Consider the following 21,545-nt stretch of genomic DNA (forward strand, 5'->3'; position numbering starts at 1 on the left):
GTAATTTTCTAGCTAACAGACAGCAAAGACAATACGGCACCGAACGTTAAACTAATATAACTGGCTAACAACACGGTTTCATTTGCTTTATTGGATCCGACACGTTATCACAGTGCTTGTCACTTCGGACAAAGCCAGTGATGTGACTGCGGTGTGCCTAGCTATCTGCTGCCTGGCTGTGACTGCGACACCTACTGGACACAACGGCCTCCCGTTGTTCATATCTAATGTTTGTTTAGAACGATGGGATCATTTAAACTTGGAGAGCCTGATCTAGTAAGTTAGAACTGTGTCTCTCCGTGCTAAGTCTACGGACATTTCGGCGTCCAAATTTAGAATTTTGCGGTCTCATTCAAATTTAACAAAGTCTACACCATGGAAATAGAAAAATCTACCCTGTCTCAAAATGACCGATAGAATGAGCGGTGGTATGTCAGGATCCTCTGGGTTTAAATGGAGTTACGTAAGCGCAAAAAAGTATGATTTGTTATGCTAATTCTTTAAGGGTATCCACGACACAGCAATGGCGTAACGTAATTATACCAAAACCGGTAGTTCACGAGCCCATATGGATTGTAGTCCACATGTGAAATGTACTGAGATTGGTTTTGAAACGGCGGAGACATCGAGGATCAAAAACCGCTGTTTTACATGGGAGAGCTGACCAATATAAACATACACTGAGAATGTATCTGTATTTGTGCTTCCACCTATTTGGCCACTGCTTTTAACTACAGAATGGGAGCCTGGTTAAAAACAAAACCAGAATAATGATAGTGATGACTCCATAAAATGATTGAAATTAAAAATGAGGCAGCTCTTCGTTAGGACTGTTTTCTTCATCAAACAAAAAGGATGACGACAAAAGCCCACAACCCAGGGGTGCATCATGACTCAAGGCTGACATCTAGTGGTGCTTTTAGTGAAATGCAGCAGAGCAAAGAGCAGTGGTGGTGATGTCTACAACCACACAGCAACGGACCCAGAGCCGTAGATAGAAAGAGTTGCTATTGACGGCTCTGAACGGACCAATCTCGGCAAAGAGCCCATCTGTCTTCTCATTGGCCCTCTGTCCCTCCCTGTCTTCTCATTGGCCCTAATGTCTTTGTATGCATCATCATTTTTAAAACATATAAATGTGGAAGTTAGAAACATAACTCATAGACAAGGAAAGAATCCAGTCTGCTAAAGAAATATTTATTTATGAATTAATATATTTTCCAGAGAGTATGCGTGATAAACCTAAAATGACTTCTCTTGAGTGGCTCAGATAATGGAAGAAAACTCACTCCAAGAACAAGGTGACCCGTCCCACTGTGAGTCTGACAGGACAACCCAGGCTTCCATTTAACCCCTTTTGGAGCCACTTTCTTAAACTGTTATTAAGCCAAAAGATGAAGATGGACATGTACTTTTTTCCAAATTAAAAAGAAGAAATAATTATTATCACATCATATAAGCCAAATTATTCTTTTTCTGTGCATGTCCGTGTGGCCACTAGTTAGGGAATTGCAGTTGGGAGGTGCACGTTCAGTGAGGTGAAAGTTCAGGCCCCAGGTGCTTCAACATCTCTCCTTTTATGGAGAAACCTGACCTGAATGTCCTCAGATAACATCCAGCTGAGTTGATGAAAAATGTATGAAATACAATTGGCATTAAAGAGCCATTATAAACACCACTAACTAGCATGGAATACATTGTAAAACATGTTTATCAAGTCGACTGAAGGGTGAATTTGTGATCCTTGACATACGTTCATGCACAAGATCTGTAGTACGAACTGGACCCCCCCCCCCCAAAGAACAGCCACACACCATGAGTAGATTTGCTCATGACAGAGATTTATTATTGAAGCTGGAATGATTCTCATACTCAGTGAGTTTGGACAGACGCCAGAGGGGGTCTGTTAAATGTTGCAGAGAAGCACAAGATTAAAGGCACTGATGTCTGGGAGAGACAAAGTGCAGTCATAGCACAGCTGTAGGAAGGAAGCAGGATGCAGAAGCAGATCAGCCAATCGGGAGCCAGAAAGGAGCTGGCTAGCACCTCCTGATTATTTGATATTTATGCCACTGACCGTGGCTTGTTCAATAAAAATGTAATCATATTGTTTGTCACCCAGATGGTTGGGGAACTGCAACACATGGCCATTATGTTGATTAATGTAAAATTTGTCATTGGCGAAGGTAATGGTCACCTGGAAGAGAGAGGGAGAGATCATAGGAACAACATGCAGGGTTGTGAAGGGCAGTTTTCCTCAGAATGGAGGCTAAAGATTTCTGGGTGAAGTGTCTCATCGTATTATGCAAGTGCTTTTGCTTTAGCAGTTGCAGCAGGCTCAGCATCAGGGTATTTCAGATGGGCAGGTGTTTAAGGTCACTTGACTTTGCAAATGTTATTTACATGAATATGTAAATAATGGATGAATAAGACATTGAAGAACTCTGTACACATTAAAATAGTTTAGATCACCAACCAGGGATGGAGTAATTTGTTATAACAATCTAAGATATGGGGGGGGGGGGGCAGTGCCCCCCTATGATGCTGATACCAAATTGCAGGCTGATCGGTTGAATACGGGTACAGAGGACTGAACAAAGTCTCCTTTCGGCACGTCCAACTCAGTGCCTCCCTGTCCGAGGCCTCACCTCAAACTCCTTCCCCTGCTGGAAAGGGAAGTTCCCGTCTCTCACTTCTTCTTGCCAGTGCCCATCCTTACAGGAGTTCAGAACGGTGACTTGTTGGTCATCGCCACAGTGGAAGCGCGGGTTAAAGTGCAGTGCAATGCTTTCTCTGGACTGGCCCACATTGATCATGAAACTGGGAGAGAAAGAAACACACAAGGGATGGATGATCATGGATGAAGGTGGGAAAAGATTTAGCGAGAGTGTAAACTGTCCTAATAGAGACAGAGGCACCAGTGACTCACCTGCGGTAACTGGATTTGGGGACTCCTGTGACCTTCAGTTCCATTCCTGACTTGAAGGACATTTTTTTCAACTCCACATCCTGTTTAAAACAGGAAATTTTTAACATGCACGCGTATACACTGCTGGCAACATTCTAAAGCTTCGTTTTGCCCTCCCTAGTATCATGGCAAAAAAACACACTTCTGGACGGACGAGGAGACCAACTTCATGCTATCGCAACTAAAGGAGTTAAATATCCTAAAATACATGGATGGAAGAAAAACGCGGAATGGCGAACTATTCAAAAAAGTTGCAACAAAATTGGAGGAAGCAGGATTTATAATAAGCCTTCGTCAGACACACCTCGGTCAATAATTAGATTCTTTCCGAGTCATATATATTGGGACAACGACAATAATTCAGTTAAATCCGAGGCGACATAGCTCAGGAGGTAAGAGCGATTGTCTGGTAGTCGGAGGGTTGCCAGTTCAAACCCTGCCCTGGGCGTGTCAAAGTGTCCTTGAGCAAGACACCTAATCCCTAACTGCTCTGGCGAATGAGAGGCATCAATTGTAAAGTGCTTTGGATAAAAGCGCTATATAAATGCAGTCCATTTACCAAATCTCATCTTTGGCCAGATCAATGCAGTGTGTAAAATGTAAGGCGAGGTTTGCGTATTTATATGCTTCTGGGACAATGGGGGGGGGGGGGGTTCCTGGAATCTGAAAGCAAAACTATAAGTTAATTTTATTCAGTTTTGCTTCCAGTTGCGGCGTGCTTGGGGTCTCTCTCTCTCTGTCCTCAGATAACATCCAGCTGAGTTACAGTTTTTTTTGATTGCCATTTCTTGAAATTATGCTCCATTTTCCACAACTCTAAACACAAATGCATAACTGCACACTCATCTTCACAAACTTCAAACTTCCATGTCAAAACCAAACTCTCCACTCAGAACCATGTAATCTTACATCTAAACCAAACTTTGCCTTCAGACATCACACAAAAGCCATCAAATACACATACACTACAAAATAGCCATTACACACTGGTGAGATCAATTCAAAACACTACCGTAAAAACCTGTTACTGCAATGAATAATGGCGCTTATGGTTTTCCCCCAGAACAACCTCTTTACATGATGAACACAATATAAAGACACAACACATGTATAAATTTGCAAAATTTTTAATTCCTCAATGTACTGTAGTAAAATAAACTGAAATTGAGTGGAAAAGTAAATGTTCTATAAAAATATGCAACTGATACATAAAGAACGTAGAATACAGTAAAATAATTTCCATGTATTTACCAATATAAACCAATGAAAAAAAACTGTTTGTACATAAAGAAAGAAATCACATTCATTCTGCCTCAGCATCCCTTCCCTGGTCTGGGTCAGACCAGAGATTCTCATCAACATCACATTAATATTAGCCCCAGCCAGGCAGAGGGGGAAAAAACCCCTTGCATGTCTTATCCACCCCTGGCGAGCCTCAACTGTAATATCTAAACAAGCCTCCTCCATGGCCTGGAGGAGGTGAACACGGATGTAGGGGTCTCGGTCATAGACCTTCCACCGCCATGCCAAAAAACTCCTCTATGGGGTTTAGGAAGGGAGAATATGCAGGTAGAAAGATGTTGCTGAATCTTGGGTTGTTCGTGAACCAGTCACGAACGAGAGCAGCCCGGTGGAAACTGACATTGTCCCAAATGACAACATAGCATGGCTGCCCTGGTTGTGCTGGCTCCCTCTGGTCAAGTCGGTATACATGATCTCGCGGACCATCGAGGAAAGGCAGAAGATTCATGGTGTTGTATGGACCAAGGGTGGCATGGCGGTGGAGGACCAATTATGTTCCTCCCCCTTCTCCTCCTTTTGGTAAGATTACAGTAAATCCTGCTTCATCAAAAAGATGAGTTTGTGAGGAGTGTCTCTGGCATCAATATCAAAGATTCTCTACAAAAGAGATGAAACTCAGTACAGTAATGACTACTCTGAAACACATTGCTATAGTACACAAAAGTAGGCCATCATATAGCCTGTACTACAGTATATACTGCTGTAATACATAACTGTATTCAAATACTGTATCAAGTATGAAAAAGCATACTTGCACATATTTCAAGCGCTGGTCTTTGACTCTATTGGAGTTCCTTTCAAAAGGAACACGATAGGCCTGTTTCATCCTCAACCAGTTCCAGAAACTATTTGTCTCCTTGCCCTTGCCCTTCCTCTTCCTCCTCCTCCTCTCCTGTGTTGTCATGGTCCTGTTTTCCTGTCTGTGTTTCCCCTGTTGGGCCGCCAGATGGCGGCACTTCTGTTTTGTGTCCTGCTCCCCCCCTGTTAATTGTATGATTGTTTCATTGTCTCGTTATCCCATCATTGTTCCCACCTGTCTTATCCCCTCCTTCTGGTTCGATTGTTTTTTGAGTTCACCTGTGTCTTGTTACCCCTGTCTATTTAAGTTCTCTGTTCCCTTGACTCGGGTGCTGGTTCCTTGTGTTTGTTCCCGATATCTGTTGGTTTCAAGCGTATGTACCTGCCTGTGTTTGTTCCCGATATCTGTTGGTTTCAAGCGTATGTACCTGCCTGTGTTTGTTCTGACTTGTGTTTTGTTTGACCTGCCCTTGTCTGCTACCTGCCTGTGTTCTGCCCTGCCCATGTTTGTGAGTTCCTCTTGTTTTCTGTTTTATTTAGATATTTTTTGAGTTTGTGTTTTTTCCCTTTGTGTCCTTTCTGTTCCCTGTTTGTTTGCCTTATTTAGATTTTTTGAGTTTGTGTTTTTGCCCTTCGTGTCCTTTTCTGTTCCGTGTGTTTGCCTTTCTGTAAGTAAAGTCTTTGTTAATTTTCTCCCCTTTGAGTTTCGTGTTTTTTCCACTCTGCGCCTGGGTCCCAGCACCCGTACCGTCACAGAAGGAACCAGCCAGTTTGGGACCCAGCAGAGGTTTTTTTTTTTTTTTTTTTTGTTTAAAATGCCATCGGGGTGGTGGGAGCTTCAACCTCCCAGTGCCCGGGGCGGGCGGTCGCGGAGGCGCCGTGGTCGGGCTGCCTCCCGGTCGGCCAGACCTCCAGCTGATCAGCCGGCGAATCCTGACCCTTTTGAGGGGTCGCGGCTTGCAATCTTCCCAGGGTCCGGCCCGCGGGGTCCCGCCGGTCCGTCCGGCTGCCCAGCCGGGTTCCCTACAGCTGTGGTCTGTGTTCCTGTCCCCTGCCCAGCCCAGATGGCAGGGCCCTCGGCCTGCTCCACCCCAAGTCCCAGAGGGACCTTCACGGCCTGCTCTGCCCCGAGTGCCGGAGGGACCTTCACGGCCTGCTCGGCCCCGAGTGCCGGAGGGACCTTCACGGCCTGCTCGGCCCCGAGTGCCGGAGGGACCTTCACGGCCTGCTCGGCCCCGAGTGCCGGAGGGACCTTCACGGCCTGCTCTGCCCCGAGTGCCGGAGGGGCCTTCACGGCCTGCTCTGCCCCGAGTCCCGGAGCGGCCTTCACGGCCTGCTCTGCCTCAAGTCCCGGAGCGGCCTTCACGGCCTGCTCTGCCTCAAGTCCCGGAGCGGCCATCACGGCCTGCTCTGCCTCAAGTCCCGGAGGGGCCCCCAGAACCGCCTCGAGCCCCGGAGAGGCCCCCAGATCCGCCTCGAGCCCCGGAGAGGCTCCCAGATCCGCCTCGAGCCCTGGAGAGGCTCCCAGATCCGCCTCGAGCCCCGGAGAGGCTCCCAGATCCGCCTCGAGCCCCGGAGAGGCCCCCAGAGCCGCCTCGAGCCCCGGAGAGGCCCCCAGAGCCGCCTCGAGCCCCGGAGAGGCCCCAGAGCCGCCTCGAGCCCCGGAGAGGCCCCCAGAGCCGCCTCGAGCCCCGGAGAGGCCCCCAGAGCCGCCTCGAGCCCGGAGAGGCCCCCAGAGCAGCCTCGAGCCCCGGAGAGGCCCCCAGAGCAGCCTCCAGCCCCGGAGGCCTCGCCTGCTCTGACCCTTCCGCGGAGGCCGCCTGCTACACCCAAGTTTCGGGCTGTACTTGTGCCTCGAGCCCCGGGGGGGCCTCCGGAGCCGCCTCAAGCCCCAGGGGAGCCTTCGCAGCCGCCTCGAGTCCCGGGGGGGCCTCCGGAGCCGTCCAGAGCTCCGGAGAGGCCTCCAGAGCCGTCCAGAGCCCCGGAGAGGACAACGGTCCCATGTGTTGTCCCGCAGGGGCCGCCGCAGACTGCTCTGGCCGCCCCGCAGGCTAAGCCGCCTGCCTTGCCCCCTAGCGTTCATGCTCCCCCTGGCGTTCGTTCTCCCCCTAGCGTTCGTGCTCCCCCTAGTGTTCTCGCGCCCCCCAGTGTCCGTTCTTCCCCTAGTGTTCTTGCTCTCCCTAGTGTCCACACCTTGCCCCCTGGCGTTCGTGCTCCCCCTGGCGTTCGTGCTCCCCCTAGTGTTCTCACGCCCCCCAGTGTCCGTTCTTTCCCTAGTGTTCTCGCTCCCCCTAGTGTTCGCCCTTCCCCCAGTGGTCGTCTCTCCCCCGGTGTCGGTCCTTCCCCCAGTGATCGTCTCTTCCCCGGAGTCCGTCCTCCCCCCAGTGGTCGTCCCTCCCCCGGTCTCGTCACTCCCCCTGGTGTCCATTCTCCCTTTGGTGTTCGTCCTCCCAACCGTGTGTCCGTGTGTTCCCCGGCCCCCCTGTCTAATTGTCTGCCCGCCTGTTTGTCTGTTGGTCTACCCGTATGTGTGTCAGCCAGTTTGTTGGCCTGTTTGTCTGCCCCCCAAGCCGTCAGCCCATCGGCCAACGTGTTTGCCCGCCTGTCTGCCTGTCTGTCAGTGTGCCAGTCCGCGTGTGTTTTGTCTTGTTTGCCTGTGTGTCAGTCCCTATGTCAGTTGTTGGGCTCCCCCCTCGCCTTCCCTGTCTGCCTGTCCCTTTGTGTGTCCGTCGGTGTCGCCGTGTGCCTCCCCGCCTGCTTGTCCCTGTGTCTGTCCTTGTAGGTCTCCCGATTGTGCCAGTATCTGGCAGTCTGTTTCCCCCTCAGTCTTGTCCAACCCAGTCCAGTGTTGTCGTGCCCCGTCTCAGTCCTGTCCTGTATGTCTGCCTTGCCCCTGTCCAAGTCCCCCCTGGTTTCCTGAGTCCCCCCTGGTTTCCTGAGTCCCCGTGTCGCCGGAGTGCGGGGCCTGAATTTCCCCATGTCGCCCGATGTGCGGGCCCTGAGTTTCCCCCGTGTCGCCCGGAGTGCGGGCCCTGAATTTCCCCGTGTCGCCCGATGTGCGGGCCCTGAGTCTCCCCCGTGTCGCCCGATGTGCGGGCCCTGAGTCTCCCCGTGTCGCCCGATGTGCGGGCCCTGAGTCTCCCCCGGTCGCCCGATGTGCGGGCCCTGAGTCTCCCCGTGTCGCCCGATGTGCGGGCCCTGAGTTTCCCCGTGTCGCCCGATGTGCGGGCCCTGAGTTTCCCCCGTGTCGCCCGATGTGCGGCCCTGAATTTCCCCGTGTCGCCCGATGTGCGGCCTGAATTTCCCCGTCGCCCGATGTGCGGGCCCTGAGTCTCCCCGTGTTGCCCGATGTGCGGGCCCTGAGTTTCCCCCGTGTCGCCCGATGTGCGGGCCCTGAGTTTCCCCCGTGTCGCCCGATGTGCGGGCCCTGAGTTTCCCCCGTGTCGCCCGATGTGCGGGCCCTGAATTTCCCCGTGTCGCCCGATGTGCGGGCCCTGAGTTTCCCCGAGTCCTGCCCAGCCCTGAGTCACCCCGTGTCGCCCGAGTCCTGCCCAGCCCTGAGTCTTCCCGTGTCGCCCGTGTTTGCCTTTCTGTAAGTAAAGTCTTTGTTAATTTTCTCCCCTTTGAGTTTCGTGTTTTTTCCACTCTGCGCCTGGGTCCCAGCACCCGTACCGTCACATGTGTCCTCTTCCTCTACCTTCAGGTCTTTGTGGATCCATTGTTCCAAAACAAGTGAACTGACCCATGGCCCTTTTATCTATCTATCCTGAGGTTCTGATTGGTGTGTGAACAATTTTGACTCTTAGTGTTTCCACCTCGGGAACTGTGTGTTAATTGGGTTTGAGCTGTGATGACTTGAGTTAATGATATTGAATGCCAGTGCTTTCTAAATGAGCACATGGTGAGCACCAGTGATATATGAAGGAATTTGTGTGTAGAGTTTTGCACAAAGAGTTCAACAAATCTGAATAATGTGTGAAAACAGGGGAATAGTGTTTATAGTTTTGGGAAATGGGTCTGTCTTTTGGTAGATGGTTTGGGATGTTCAGTTAATAGGCCCAGTTATAGTGTGTAAGCGATCGAGAAAAACTGTAATGAAAAATGTGTGAAATGTAATTGGTATTAAAGATCCAGAATAAACACCACTCACTAGCCTAGAAAATACTGTAAAACATGTTTATCCTGTTCTGACTGAAGGATGAATTTGAGACAGTCACAAGCCGATGTTTCACCCCTGGGAGCGAGATGCGGCAGTTCTGGGTTTGCACCGTTGTTTGCCTCTTAGAGAGAGAGAGAGAGAGCGCTCCCATACCAACACAAAAAATTCATAAACACCTTCACCCTTCCCGCTCACGGGTTCTGAGCGAAATCAATAAACTAAAACAATAAAAACAATTACAAAGACAAAACAAAACTGAGCTTTTCAGCTGACCAGATCCACTAGCTTTTGTGAAGAAATGAAACATGCTCTCTCAGTGTGTACTCCCAGTCGCGACCCCAAACTGTAGAGAGGAACACACCTTTAAGCACCTGGGCTGATTGGTTAACGCAGCCCAGGTGCATGTGCTCTCTCCACCAGTCAGCGGGGCTGAGACCAATCCGTTCCACTGGACCTAATGCTACAGTGACCCTTAAAGTATGTTCATACACAAGATCTGTAGTAAGAACTGGACCCCCTTCCCCCAATGAACAGCCACACACCATGAGTAGATTTGCTCATGACATAGATTTATTATTGAAGCTGTACTGATTCTCATACTCAGTGAGTTTGGACAGACGCCAGAGGGGGTCTGTTAAATGTTGCAGAGAAGCACAAGATTAAAGGCACTGATGTCTGGGAGGGACAAAGTGCAGTCATAGCACAGCTGTACGAAGGAAGCAGGTTGCAGAAGCAGATCAGCCAATCAGGAGCTGGAAAGAGGATGGCTCGCACCTCCTGATTGGTCTTTAATTAACATATATGCCTTCGATTGTGACTTCTCCCTTAATCAAAATGTTATCATATTGTTTGTCAGCCAGACGGTTGGGGAACTGCAGCACATAGCCATCATGTAGATTAATGTAAAATTTGTCATCGGCAAAGATAATGGTCACCTGGAAGAGAGAAGGAGAAATAATAGGAAAGTTAAAAGGGGGCTGGGGAGAGAAGGCGAGTTAAGTTACCAAGAAAGAAAGTTAACACAGTCCAGTTCACATAGATCACACTGTGACTACACTGAAAAACAATGAAGTAACAAGCCTACAAAGAATAGATATCAAAATATATTTGATGCAGGACTTACTCTTCATGTATATTAGTTATAGTTATATTTATATCAGTTTCTGTAAAAACTTACTTAATTGGAAACTAACGTTATAGTTAATTTCATTGAACATTTGCAGCAGGGTCAACACCAGGGTATCTCAGATGGACGGGTATTTCAGGCTTATGGGGCCTATTCACTTGCCTTTGCAAATGTTATTTACATCACATGGACAACTCTGTACACATTAATATTGTTTAGCCTGCCAACCAGGGCTGGGCGAATTTACTATTGCCGTCTGTGTTTGGGGGGGGTACAAGTACCTATTTGGGGGGAAATTGCCCCTCAGTGCCCCCTATGACGCTGATACCAAATTGCAGGCTGATCCATTGAACACAGGTACAGAGGACCGGACAATTTCTCCTTTCGGCACGTCCAACTTAGTGTCTCCCTGTCCGAGGCCTCACCTCAAACTCCTGCCCCCAATGGAAAGGGAAGTTTCTCTCTTTCACTTCGTCTTGCCAGGACCCATTTTCCATGGAGTTCAGGATGATGACTCGTTGGTCAACGCCATAGTCGAAGCGTGCGTCAATGTGCAGTGCAATGTTTTCTCTGGAGTCGCACACATTGATCGAGAAACTGGGAGAGTAAGAGAGACACACAAGGGATGGATAATGGATGATCAATTATGAAGATGGCAAGTGATTTAGCAAAAGCATTAACAGTTGGCACCAATGACTCACCGATCGATATTGGGTTTGGGGACTCCTTTGACCTTCAATTCCATTCCTGGCTTGAAGGACACAATTTTCAACTTCAACTTCCGTTCAAACAGAAAAAAAGGAAAATTTATGGTGAAAAATGGTTTGTTTTCTTGTGATTACGTACTGTGAAGACATGCAAATTTATCTGGATTCCATACATTGACTCTTTCACGTATCTTAGGCAGTAGAGATTAGAAAGTCAATAGTATCACAGTTTAATCAGCAGGGAGGCAGAACTGTGTAAGGAATCTCCTGCATGTTAGACAGAGCTGGGGCTAGCAACACACTGAGACACAGGGACTGATTAACTATCAAACAATTAACAGAATAACCTCTCCCTTAACTTTATCTATTGTGCAAGTATCTTCTTTATGTCACGTTAACATTATATCAATGATAAGATAAACCTGGATATTCTATTTTTCAGCTTTAAAAAAAAATCCAAAATCCTTCACACTTACGCTCATCTTGGCTGTTCAGTTGCTGAGTCTGCACTGTTGTATGGCTCTGGTTACAAAGCAAAGCAAAATAAAATGTGTGATTTTAGTATTTATGAGCTTGTGAAACAATTATCTAGCTTGGACAAGCTCTAACGAATCAAATCAATGGCTGGACCCTTCTGAGTGTGTACTGAGCACTGCCGATGGAAATCATAAGCTTCTTTTGCAATTTCTCACTGGGAATAACCTTGCCAGAATATGTTTACCTGGCTCCGCACGTCTAAGCCTAACTCCTCCTCCTGTAAGTGTGTGTGCGTATGTATGTATGTACATATATATATATATATATATATAAGCACGTAAGAAAAAGACACCCAAATTCATATTTGACAAATGTATATTTCATAAATCACATAATTTGTTAGAATTTACCTTGATGTTTCATGTAACAGATTATAGAATACAGGCTTCAGCTACACATAACTAATGGCAGAAAGGTAATATTTATCTATCCCATGGTGAACACTGCCATTTGTATAAAATGGACGCATTGTAAGACAGGCTTCTCTGCACTTGATCTCACCTGCTCAGGTAGGTGGCTGGGTGTGGTCACAGGTGGAGGTCTCAGGCTGGTGTAGAGCTGAAGATCAGAGGTATTCTGGATGCCCTTCTCTCTGTGCACCTGGCCTTATATTCTCTCTGAGGATAAAGATGTGGCCAGTAATCGCTCATACGTTTGGGGAAGTCACAATTTCCAAGAATAATTCACTTCACAAGATTAAATTTCAAGTCATCACAGTCATGGTCTCATTGGAAATGTAAGGCATGATGAAATATTTGTGATATTATTGCATTGTAACATGTGCTTAATGCATGCCATACACTCATTTGGCATTGTATGTGAAATGCAAATGGTACTTTCATGGTAAAAATAGTACAACATTTATTTTTAAAAATATGTTTTGAAATACACTGGAAACTATTACTTTCAAGCTAGGCTTTTTCCATACATACAATACATTTTATAAGTTCGGTAGCATAATTACAGACTATAGCCTGCATTTCAATGTGGGCATGCAATTAGACTGCAGTACACACAGTCAATGGAAATTAAATTGAATTACAATTAGTAGTTCAATTAGTTAATTAAGCCATTAATGCTTTGGCCATTTATTGAATTACAGTTATCCAGTAACTGCAATAAATTAAACTCATGTTAATGAAATTCACTATATCTAACATGTGCAGAAAATACACTACATACATCCATCCATAATTGATACCCACTTATTCCTGGTCAGGGTTGTGGCAGGTACTGTAACCTATCCCAGCATGCATTGGACCACCCAGAACAGGGCTGCCCAATCCTGTTCCTGGAGATCTACCATCCTGTAGATTTTCATTTCCACCCTCATTTGGCACACCAGAGTCTACTATTAGCAGCTTAAGGAGGTGTGCTTTGTTAGGGCTGGAGCAACTAACACAGAGCAACTAACACAACTTTCTCATTTTTACGTAGTATCCATTTTGGGTTTGCAAAAAGGCCCTTTGCAGACTCCAAAAGAACACTTGGTAACTAACAAAACAATATTATGGGTCTTCAGAGGTGTAAAATACTGTATATTGTATGCTTTATTCTTATGGAAGAAGTGTGCTAGCTTTTGACCATGGCCCCTAACAGCCGCTTCCACAATTCAGGTTTTCTAGCCTTCTCCGGGACACGGGAAAAGTTCTCTCAGATGTGAGAGTTGAAATCCTTCCAGACAGAATCCTCCACCGGGCATTCCCAACATACCCTCACTACATTTTTGGGCCTACCTGGTCTGTCTCGCAGCTTCCTCCACCATCGACTAACTGCCACCACTCTGTGAATCATGTCACTTTAAATCCCCCCTTTCATGGCACTCATGTTACATGTACCCCCATTCCAGCACTTTTGGTCATTTGTATTTGTCCTAATATTGTAGCTTGTTCTTCTCCCTAAATTGGCTTGGCATCAGTTAGGTCAGAATAGTGTTCACTGTGTGAACTGAACTGTGTCCTTGGCTAGAAATAGCTGTACGAAATGAGTATCGTACCTTATTGAACCTGCGTTTTGTAGTTGTCCGTGACCATGAAATGCACTTTTTGTACGTCGCGTTGGATAAAAGCGTCTGCTAAATAAATGTAATGTAATGTGATGTAAACAATGTGAACTCATCAAATTAAAGCTACATACAGGGTATAATGCATTTACTTTGGTGGATATATAGGCCCCATCAGGTGTGGCTGACACACTTGGTGACTTAGCTGCTTTCTTGTTTTCTTATATTGACTCTGAAATTACATTACATTACATTACATTACAGGCATTCAGCAGACGCTAATTATTATATTATATTATAAATTATTATCTTGGGAGATTTTAACTTGGTTGGCTATGTGATATCTCTGATAAATGTAAGGAATTTTGTTTGGATATCAATTTAATGCAGATATTTACTGAACCAACTAGACCTACATTGAAAAATCTGGCTAAATTGACCTAACATTTCTGTAGGACAAAATCCTCCCTTGTCTGTACTTTCCATGACCTCCCATGATGATGATTTTACTTCTCATTTTGCTCTTACTCCGTTTGCTTTTTATACATTTTTGTTGCACTTTTTTTGATTGACAAACCACTGGACTGGATTGTCTGGATCCATGTTTTCTTAAACTTGCTGCCCTGTAGATTGCAGAGCACTTATTACATATTTTAAATCTGTCTATTACATCAGGACATATTCCAAATATGTAGAAAGCTGCTCCAATTGCATGAAGGAGGTGATTCGTTCAATCTTAATAATTACCATCCAGTTTCTAATAATAACAAATATTCAGAAAAATATAACATTTAATTTCCTGTAAATCTTAAAGCTTGTTTTCAGAAAATAAATATTTATTTTCAAAAATTATTTTTAGGTTTACATCATACATCTTAGTTTTCCAAAACCATGATTTAAGATGTCATTAATATATCTGTTTTTAATCACAAATCTGAGTTTGAAAGTTAAGTATTTAACAAAAATATGTATTACATCTTAAATTTTGGGTTTCAAATTAAATATGTAGCTTTATATTAAAACCATGATGTAACATTTAACTTTATGTTTATTCTGCCACAAATTATGGGGAAAATATTTAGCCCTTCATTTCCAAATGAGCATTTCTACTTTACATGCATTGGATACAGGTTTTACCTGATAGCTGATCTTATGGCTGGAATCTTTATCTGCGCCCGATTGATTGTACTGTTATTTCATTGATAAAACAATAATTTGTTTATTTCCTTCTGACTTCAGCTGTCTCCGAATTAGAATTTACATAATTATCAACTCCGGTGTATGGATGTGATGCTCTTTAACGTCCCTTGTCCCTCTACTGAATTCAGAAAGCTGAGATTCAGATATTTTGTATCTTATAGTTGGAACAATCTGAAAAAACTTCCAGACAGAGGCGTATATTTGCTGCCACTGAGGTTCTGTCCCAGATCTTGGAGGGTGAAAGTGATTTAGATGAGGATATGTCTGAGACTGAGGATAATGTTGAGGAGGACCCTGATCATGTGGCATCCTCCTCTGATGATGAGAATGAAGCCTTTGCGATACCATATTCTGACCCTCCTGTTGTTTCTCAACCACCAATAAACCGTCCTGTCATCTCTCAACTGCCAAAAGGCCCTCCTGTTGTTTCTCAACCACCAATAAACCGTCCTGTCATCTCTCAACTGCCAAAAGACCCTCCTGTCATCTCTTAACCACCAAGAACTGACATGTTCACTTCCAAAAATGGAAAACTACTATGGTCCGTATCCCCAGTTGAAAGACAGGGTAGACTTTGTGCTGCTAATGTCATCAAAATGGTTCCAGGCCCCACCAGATATGCTAGCAGTCATGTACAAGACATAAAATCTGCATTTGAACTCTTCATAACACCATCAATGCAAAAGGATATTCTTGAGATTACAAACTTGGAGGGGAGGCGTGTGTATGGTGACAATTGGAAAGAGCTGGATGTAACCTGCTAACAATCCTATATTGGGTTGCTTATTTTGGCAGAAGTGTACAAGTCAAAAGGTGAAGCAACAGAAAGCCTTTGGAATCTGACTGTGGCTTTCACACAATGTCTTGGGACATTTTTCCATTAATCTGTGACAGAGAACAGGCAGGTCACGGCGTGACAAACTTGCATCTATCTCGTCTGAATGAAGAATTGATACCCACAGGTACCTAGATGAGCTGTTATGTTCATTTTTTTTATCAAAACTCAATTCTGGTGACTAATTTACTTTTTATTGGTGTTTCTTCATTATTGAATAACTCTCATGTGTTACTTATTGATGCTCTGAAGTGTTTTCTGAACCTAAACGTTGGAAATGTTTGACATTTTTTATATTTTTTCCTGGGGTCAAATTAACCCCGAACATAAAATGTTACTATGCTTGATAATAAAATGTGTGTTTCTTTCCAAATGTTATTTTTCTTTTTTAATTTGCACTTAATACCAACATAAAGCCCTGCAAACATCCAAAACATACTTTGTTTTCCATTTTAGGTCAATGAATGAGATTGTACAGTCATTTGCATATTTTGAAATAGTCATATAAAATCAATACTTGATGTATAAGGGGAGGATGGGGGGAGTCATGTTTTGTTTACTGGGCTATTAAGATGGTCAGTAGAAAGGCCAAAAGTAGCTGAGAGAGAAACTTGGCTAACACTTTCAGTTACAATTATTTTCCACAGGTTTATATTGCTGGGGTCAAATTGACCCCAAACATAAAAGTTAACATGACTAGTCAGTATTATCCATAGCTCATAATTACTAACATTGTGGGTTAGATGGGAGGGGCACCAGACTTCATCTCTCTAAAACAGTAAATACAACATTATTGACCTTATTTGGTAGAACAGTGAATGTAACAAATGATGATTTGCTAAGCTGCAGGTGAACACCAAGTGATATTACATTACAGGCATTTAGCAGACGCTCTTATCCAGAGCGACTTACACAACTTTTTACATAGCACTTTACATTGTATCCATTTATACAGCTGGATATATACTGAAGCAATGCAGGTTAAGTACCTTGCTCAAGGGTACAACGGCAGTGTCCTTACCCGGGAATCAAACCTGCGACCTTTCGGTTACAAGCGCAGTTCCTTACCCACTGTGCCACACTCCAATCCTCAGATCTATACACTCAGCAATAAAAGTGCAGTGGAGTTTTATTCTTTCAGGATCAAATGTACCCTGATTCATGAATGCAGATCCCGAGTCAGACAGGGGACACACAAACCCCCCAACTATGGGAAAACATCACATGGTCCCCCTCAATATTATCATGTTGCATTGGGTGGTACTATTAGTATCCACTCCCCCCCCCCCCCCCAAAAAAAAATAATCCGAAAGCAAATTTCCTGTGTGTTTGACCCACCCCAATGTTTAAATGAGATCTACATCCTTACCCTGAAAGTACAGCAATATTCTATTTGGCTACTGATAAGTACCATTTACAAATTAATTCAGTATTGCTAGCAAGTTGTAACATTGTATGTACCTATAAAGTTCCACTCCAGTGACAAGCATGCGCACATCTCTTTGCACTTCTTGTTCCATTTTTACATGTACCATAAATACATGCAGTATTACGGATCAACAAGAAATAAAGTATTTTCTCCATTTTTACAACAGCTGCCCTCAGATGTCGTCCTTCTCTAAGAATATGGAGTACCTTTCAGGACTGTGGATGAAGGTTTGACGAATGTTGCATGAACACAGGCAGAAATAACTTCATACAATATCACAGAGAGGGCTGAACCCTCAGCCCAATTTTTGATGTTGTGGTCAAACATTATGAAAGGGTATCCATGGTTTACCTTCCAGACTACTTTTCTTGTAGGAATTTGAATAAGACACTAGAGGAGGTAATGTTTTGAAAATCCTTGTGTGATATGAAATGGTTGCCATTGCCAATCCTCAGATCTGAACCCAAGAGTGCATTTTACATTCCATCACACTACAATCACTTAGCAGACATGCTTATCCAGAGGGATGTACAACAGTGGAGAACATCAATTTAACTCTCAGGAACAAAAAAATGCGATACCACCAAGAAGGCACATTTATAATCAATAAGTGTAATAAAAAATATATATTTGTATTGTAACTGAACAAAGTGCGACTTGATTACACAGCTAAAACTATAGCATTACTCAAAAGAAAGAAAGAAAAGAAAGAACAAGAGAAAAAAGGTTATCTAAAGGGGGTCAGGGGAGCTATGGTGCAGTCTGAAGAGGTCTGAACTGCCATGATGTTCTCAGAGAGGGACAGTCTGGTGTCCAGTGCCACTCTGAGAATCCTGACAAATGAAGAGGGTGACACTGTGGAGCCATCCAGGGTGAAGGACAGTTCCAGCAGGGTGAAGGACAGGTCCAGCAGGGTGAAGGACAGATTCAGCAGGGTGATGGACAGGTCCAGCAGGGTGAAGGACAGGTCCAGCAGGGTGATGGACAGGTTCAGCAGGGTGAAGGACAGGTCCAGCAGGGTGATGGACAGGTGCAGCAGGGTGAAGGACAGGTCCAGCAAGGTTAAGGACAGTTCCAGCAGGAGTGGAAGGACTTAGCATTTATTGGAGATTCTTGAACAGAGTCTCTCATGGAAGAATGGTGCTGTATCCCTCCTGAAGAACAGCAGATACAGCTGGACTTTGAATAAATACCTCTGTATTTATGTGTACATTTTTTTGGCAAAAGCAAACACTTCACATTAAATGCAGTTTTCTTTTTTTCAGTTTTAAATGAAGTTGATTAATTACCTTAGTTTTTACATTGGGATGTTTATTATGCATGCTTATTATGCATGTAACCTTCATTGGAGATTATTTCCATTTGCAAGTATTATATTGTATGGTAGTGTATCAAATGTTTAACTCATATTTTCTATAGCACTGCACTACATGTGTACAATCATCATAGTTTTGAGATATATCCCTCCCAAAGTTACTTGCCTATAAGCCCACATTCAATACTTCCATGTGGCACAAAGTCACCCATTAACACGCCCCAACCGACCACGGTACTTTACAGGAGTAATCAACCTCACAAAAGCTTTGAATTTCCCATCTACAAAAACATTTAACATTCACGGATCGAATGTAATGTAATTTACCATTAATAAGAAAAACTCACATTTGTTATGTTTGTTCTTCACAAAGCCATGCTCCTACGTTAGACTACACAAAACAAAACGGAAAACTCATAGTAACCCAGATAGCCAGCGATTCTGGGCCGGATCTGACTTTGGGCAGTGCTGACTTTGGGCCAGAACTGGCCCAGATCCGGCCTGTAGTCGCTGGCTATCTGGGAACAAACCGTTTTCCAGAAACATAAACTTGAAGATGTCATCTGTCCAACTTGGTCAAAAGAGGGACAGGACAACAATAGACTATGGAAGCAACAGAAGCAGTTTTATTCCTGAACGTGTCTTCTCGTAATACAATCACCTGGTTAAATAACACTACAGCATTGAGTATCCGCGGCATCCTGCGGTTTGTGTGTGTTCGCTGTTGGGCAATGTTTTTGCTGGCTCAGCTTGTTTTAGGCATCCTGCTGCCACTGTGACTGTATTTTACTTCTCTTTTTTTGCAGGGTTGGACAGGAGATGTGCGATTGAAATCTGTCATGCACTTCACGGAAATTTTGCACTGATGTTTTCATTTAGTGGCTGTGCAAGTCATAACATACAACATCAATTATTTGAAACGACCAGAAAAGTTAATCACCTGCAAGTCCATGCTTGTTATTTCATGATGACTTGTCCTTGCAAACCTGCATTCGTGCGAAGTCTAAACAAATGAACAGAAGATGGCCATGAGAATGTTCATTTTGATGATGTTCTGGTCAAACATTATGCGTTAACCATGGCTCACGTTCCACCCTACACCCTGCTCGCTGGCCATATCAAATTATGCACTGTTAGCTAGTTAGCATAGCTGAGTTCGCTAGCTAGCAAGATATGAAAGTTGCCACGAAGATCCTACTAAAAGATACCAACCGCAATTTTCTAGCTAACAGACAGCAAGGACAATACGGCCCCTAACGTGAAACTAATATAACTGGCTAACAACACGGTTTCCCTTGCTTTATTGGATCCGACACGTTATCACAGTGCTTGTCACTTCCGACAAAGCCAGTGATGTGACTGCGGTGTGCCTAGCTATCTGCTGCCTGGCTGTGACTGCGACGACTGGACACAACGGCCTCCCGTTGTTCATATCTAATGTTTGTTTAGAACTTTAGAACGATGGGATCATTTAAACTGGGAGAGCCTGATCTAGTAAGTTAGCATTGTGTCTCCCCATGTTAGGTCTACGGACATTTCGGCGTCCAAATTTAGAATTTTGCGGTCTCATTCAAATTTAATAAAGTCTACAGCCATGGAAATAGAAAAATCAACCATGTCTCAAAATGACCGATAGAATGAATAGAATTATGTCAGGATCCGCTGGGTTTAAATGGAGTTACGTAAGCGCAAAAAAATATGATTTGTTATGCTAATTCTTTAAGGGTATCCACGACACAGCAATGGCGTAACGTAATTATACCAAAACCGGTAGTTCACGAGCCCATATGGATTGTAGTACACATGCGAAATGTACTGAGACTGGTTTTGAAACGGCGGAGACATCGAGGATCAAAAACCGCTGTTTTACATGGGAGAGCTGACCAATATAAACGTACACTCAGAATGTATCTGTATTTGTGCTGTCGTGTCTAGGAACCGACAGAATTCAAAGTCCAATCATTAATTTGTATAAAACAATTTCACAAGGGAAAAGATACCACAGCAACAAGCTTTTCAGAAAAGTTAGACTTTATTTGCACAGGTGCACAAAGTGCACAAAATTGAACCTCGATTGTCAGTTTTACATTCATATACACAAATGTACCCCACAACTCCCCTTAACACATTTCTAAAAATACCAGCCATCTGTCCTTCTTGGCACCACAATGATTTTGATTTCCTGCTCTTGGGTCGACCTGACCTTCTAACCACCACAATGATTTTCTGTTCTTAGGTGATAACGTTATTGTGGAATGATACCCCAACTTTCCCTTAAAAAATATTAGTCTTTATTCTGTAATTTTCCATTATGCATACAAGTCACAGCCTCCTGTAATTTTCCATTGAGCATACAAGTTACAGAGTTATAGCCTCCTGTAATTTTCCATTGTATTCAGGTTACATAGGGGTCACTGTAAAATATTAGTCTTCTAGCACTTTTATTTGGCAATAGCGTTTTGTTAGTTTTGGATTATTGTTCTCTGCTGTATTTTGGCAGTAGTGTATGATTAGTTTTTGGTTAGTGTTATCTGCTGAAGTTATTGGCAGTAGTGTATGATTAGTATTTGATTAGTGTTTTCTGCTGAGTGAGTAAGTGTGATTTTTTTAAGCCTTCTGCGTTCTCTTGCTTTTTTTTCTACAGTTGATACTGTGGTTTCTTGCGTTTCCATAAGCTTAGCTGCAACTACTGATATAGGTTTATTGGATTACATATTGATTATATGAGTGTATAGTTATACATGTGATATATTTTTATCATGAAGCATCGAGAGTTTGGAGGAAACAGTTTGATCAACATTGATGGGAATACCCTAACTTTAACATGTGACGTCATCTCAATCATGGGGAATCTCAAAATTTTCCTACAGTGCTTCCACCTTTTTGGCCACTGCTTTTAACTACAGAATGGGAGCCTGGTTAAAACAAAGCCAGAATAATGATAGTGATGGTTCCATAAAATGATTGAAATTTAAATTAAAGGCAGCTCTTCGTTAGGACTGTTTTCTTAATCAAACAAAAAGGATGACAACAAAAGCCCACAGCCCAGGTTGTGAACTCAGAAGTGCATTTTCACTGAAGGCTGACATCTAGTGGTGCTTTTAGTGAAATGCAGCAAAGCAAAGAGCAGTGGCGGTGATGTCTACAACCACACAGCAACGGGCCCA

General features: G+C 44.1%; 1 protein-coding gene and 2 long non-coding RNA genes across 6 annotated transcripts in view; all 3 read right to left on the reverse strand.

Annotated features, from left to right (window-relative positions):
* Positions 1–12,236, reverse strand: part of LOC135260458 (galactose-binding lectin l-1-like) — a 41,431-nt gene extending 29,195 nt beyond the window's left edge. For 2 of the 4 annotated variants that reach the window (XM_064345679.1, XM_064345677.1), the window contains exon 1: positions 12,099–12,215. Coding sequence is in view for 2 of the 4 variants with exons in the window: in XM_064345681.1 (XP_064201751.1) it covers positions 2,054–2,197; positions 2,649–2,820; positions 2,930–3,009; positions 11,537–11,542 (402 nt within the window). In the remaining 2 variants the exon portion in view is untranslated. Of the gene's footprint in view, positions 1–1,820; positions 2,198–2,648; positions 2,821–2,929; positions 3,010–11,536; positions 11,583–12,098 lie in introns of those variants that run through there. The other 2 variants (XM_064345681.1, XM_064345682.1) reach the window with 2 other exon arrangements.
* LOC135260457 (uncharacterized) lies at positions 4,080–5,990 on the reverse strand. Its single transcript, XR_010331576.1, has 2 exons — positions 5,497–5,990; positions 4,080–5,450 (listed from the first exon to the last, which is right to left on the reverse strand). It is a non-coding gene; the product is annotated as an uncharacterized LOC135260457 (long non-coding RNA).
* LOC135260460 (uncharacterized) lies at positions 9,776–10,916 on the reverse strand. Its single transcript, XR_010331577.1, has 2 exons — positions 10,779–10,916; positions 9,776–10,162 (listed from the first exon to the last, which is right to left on the reverse strand). It is a non-coding gene; the product is annotated as an uncharacterized LOC135260460 (long non-coding RNA).
* Positions 12,237–21,545: the final 9,309 nt, after the last annotated feature.

This window comes from Anguilla rostrata, chromosome 8 (genome assembly GCF_018555375.3).
Source record: "Anguilla rostrata isolate EN2019 chromosome 8, ASM1855537v3, whole genome shotgun sequence".
Classification (NCBI taxonomy): Eukaryota; Metazoa; Chordata; class Actinopteri; order Anguilliformes; family Anguillidae; genus Anguilla; species Anguilla rostrata.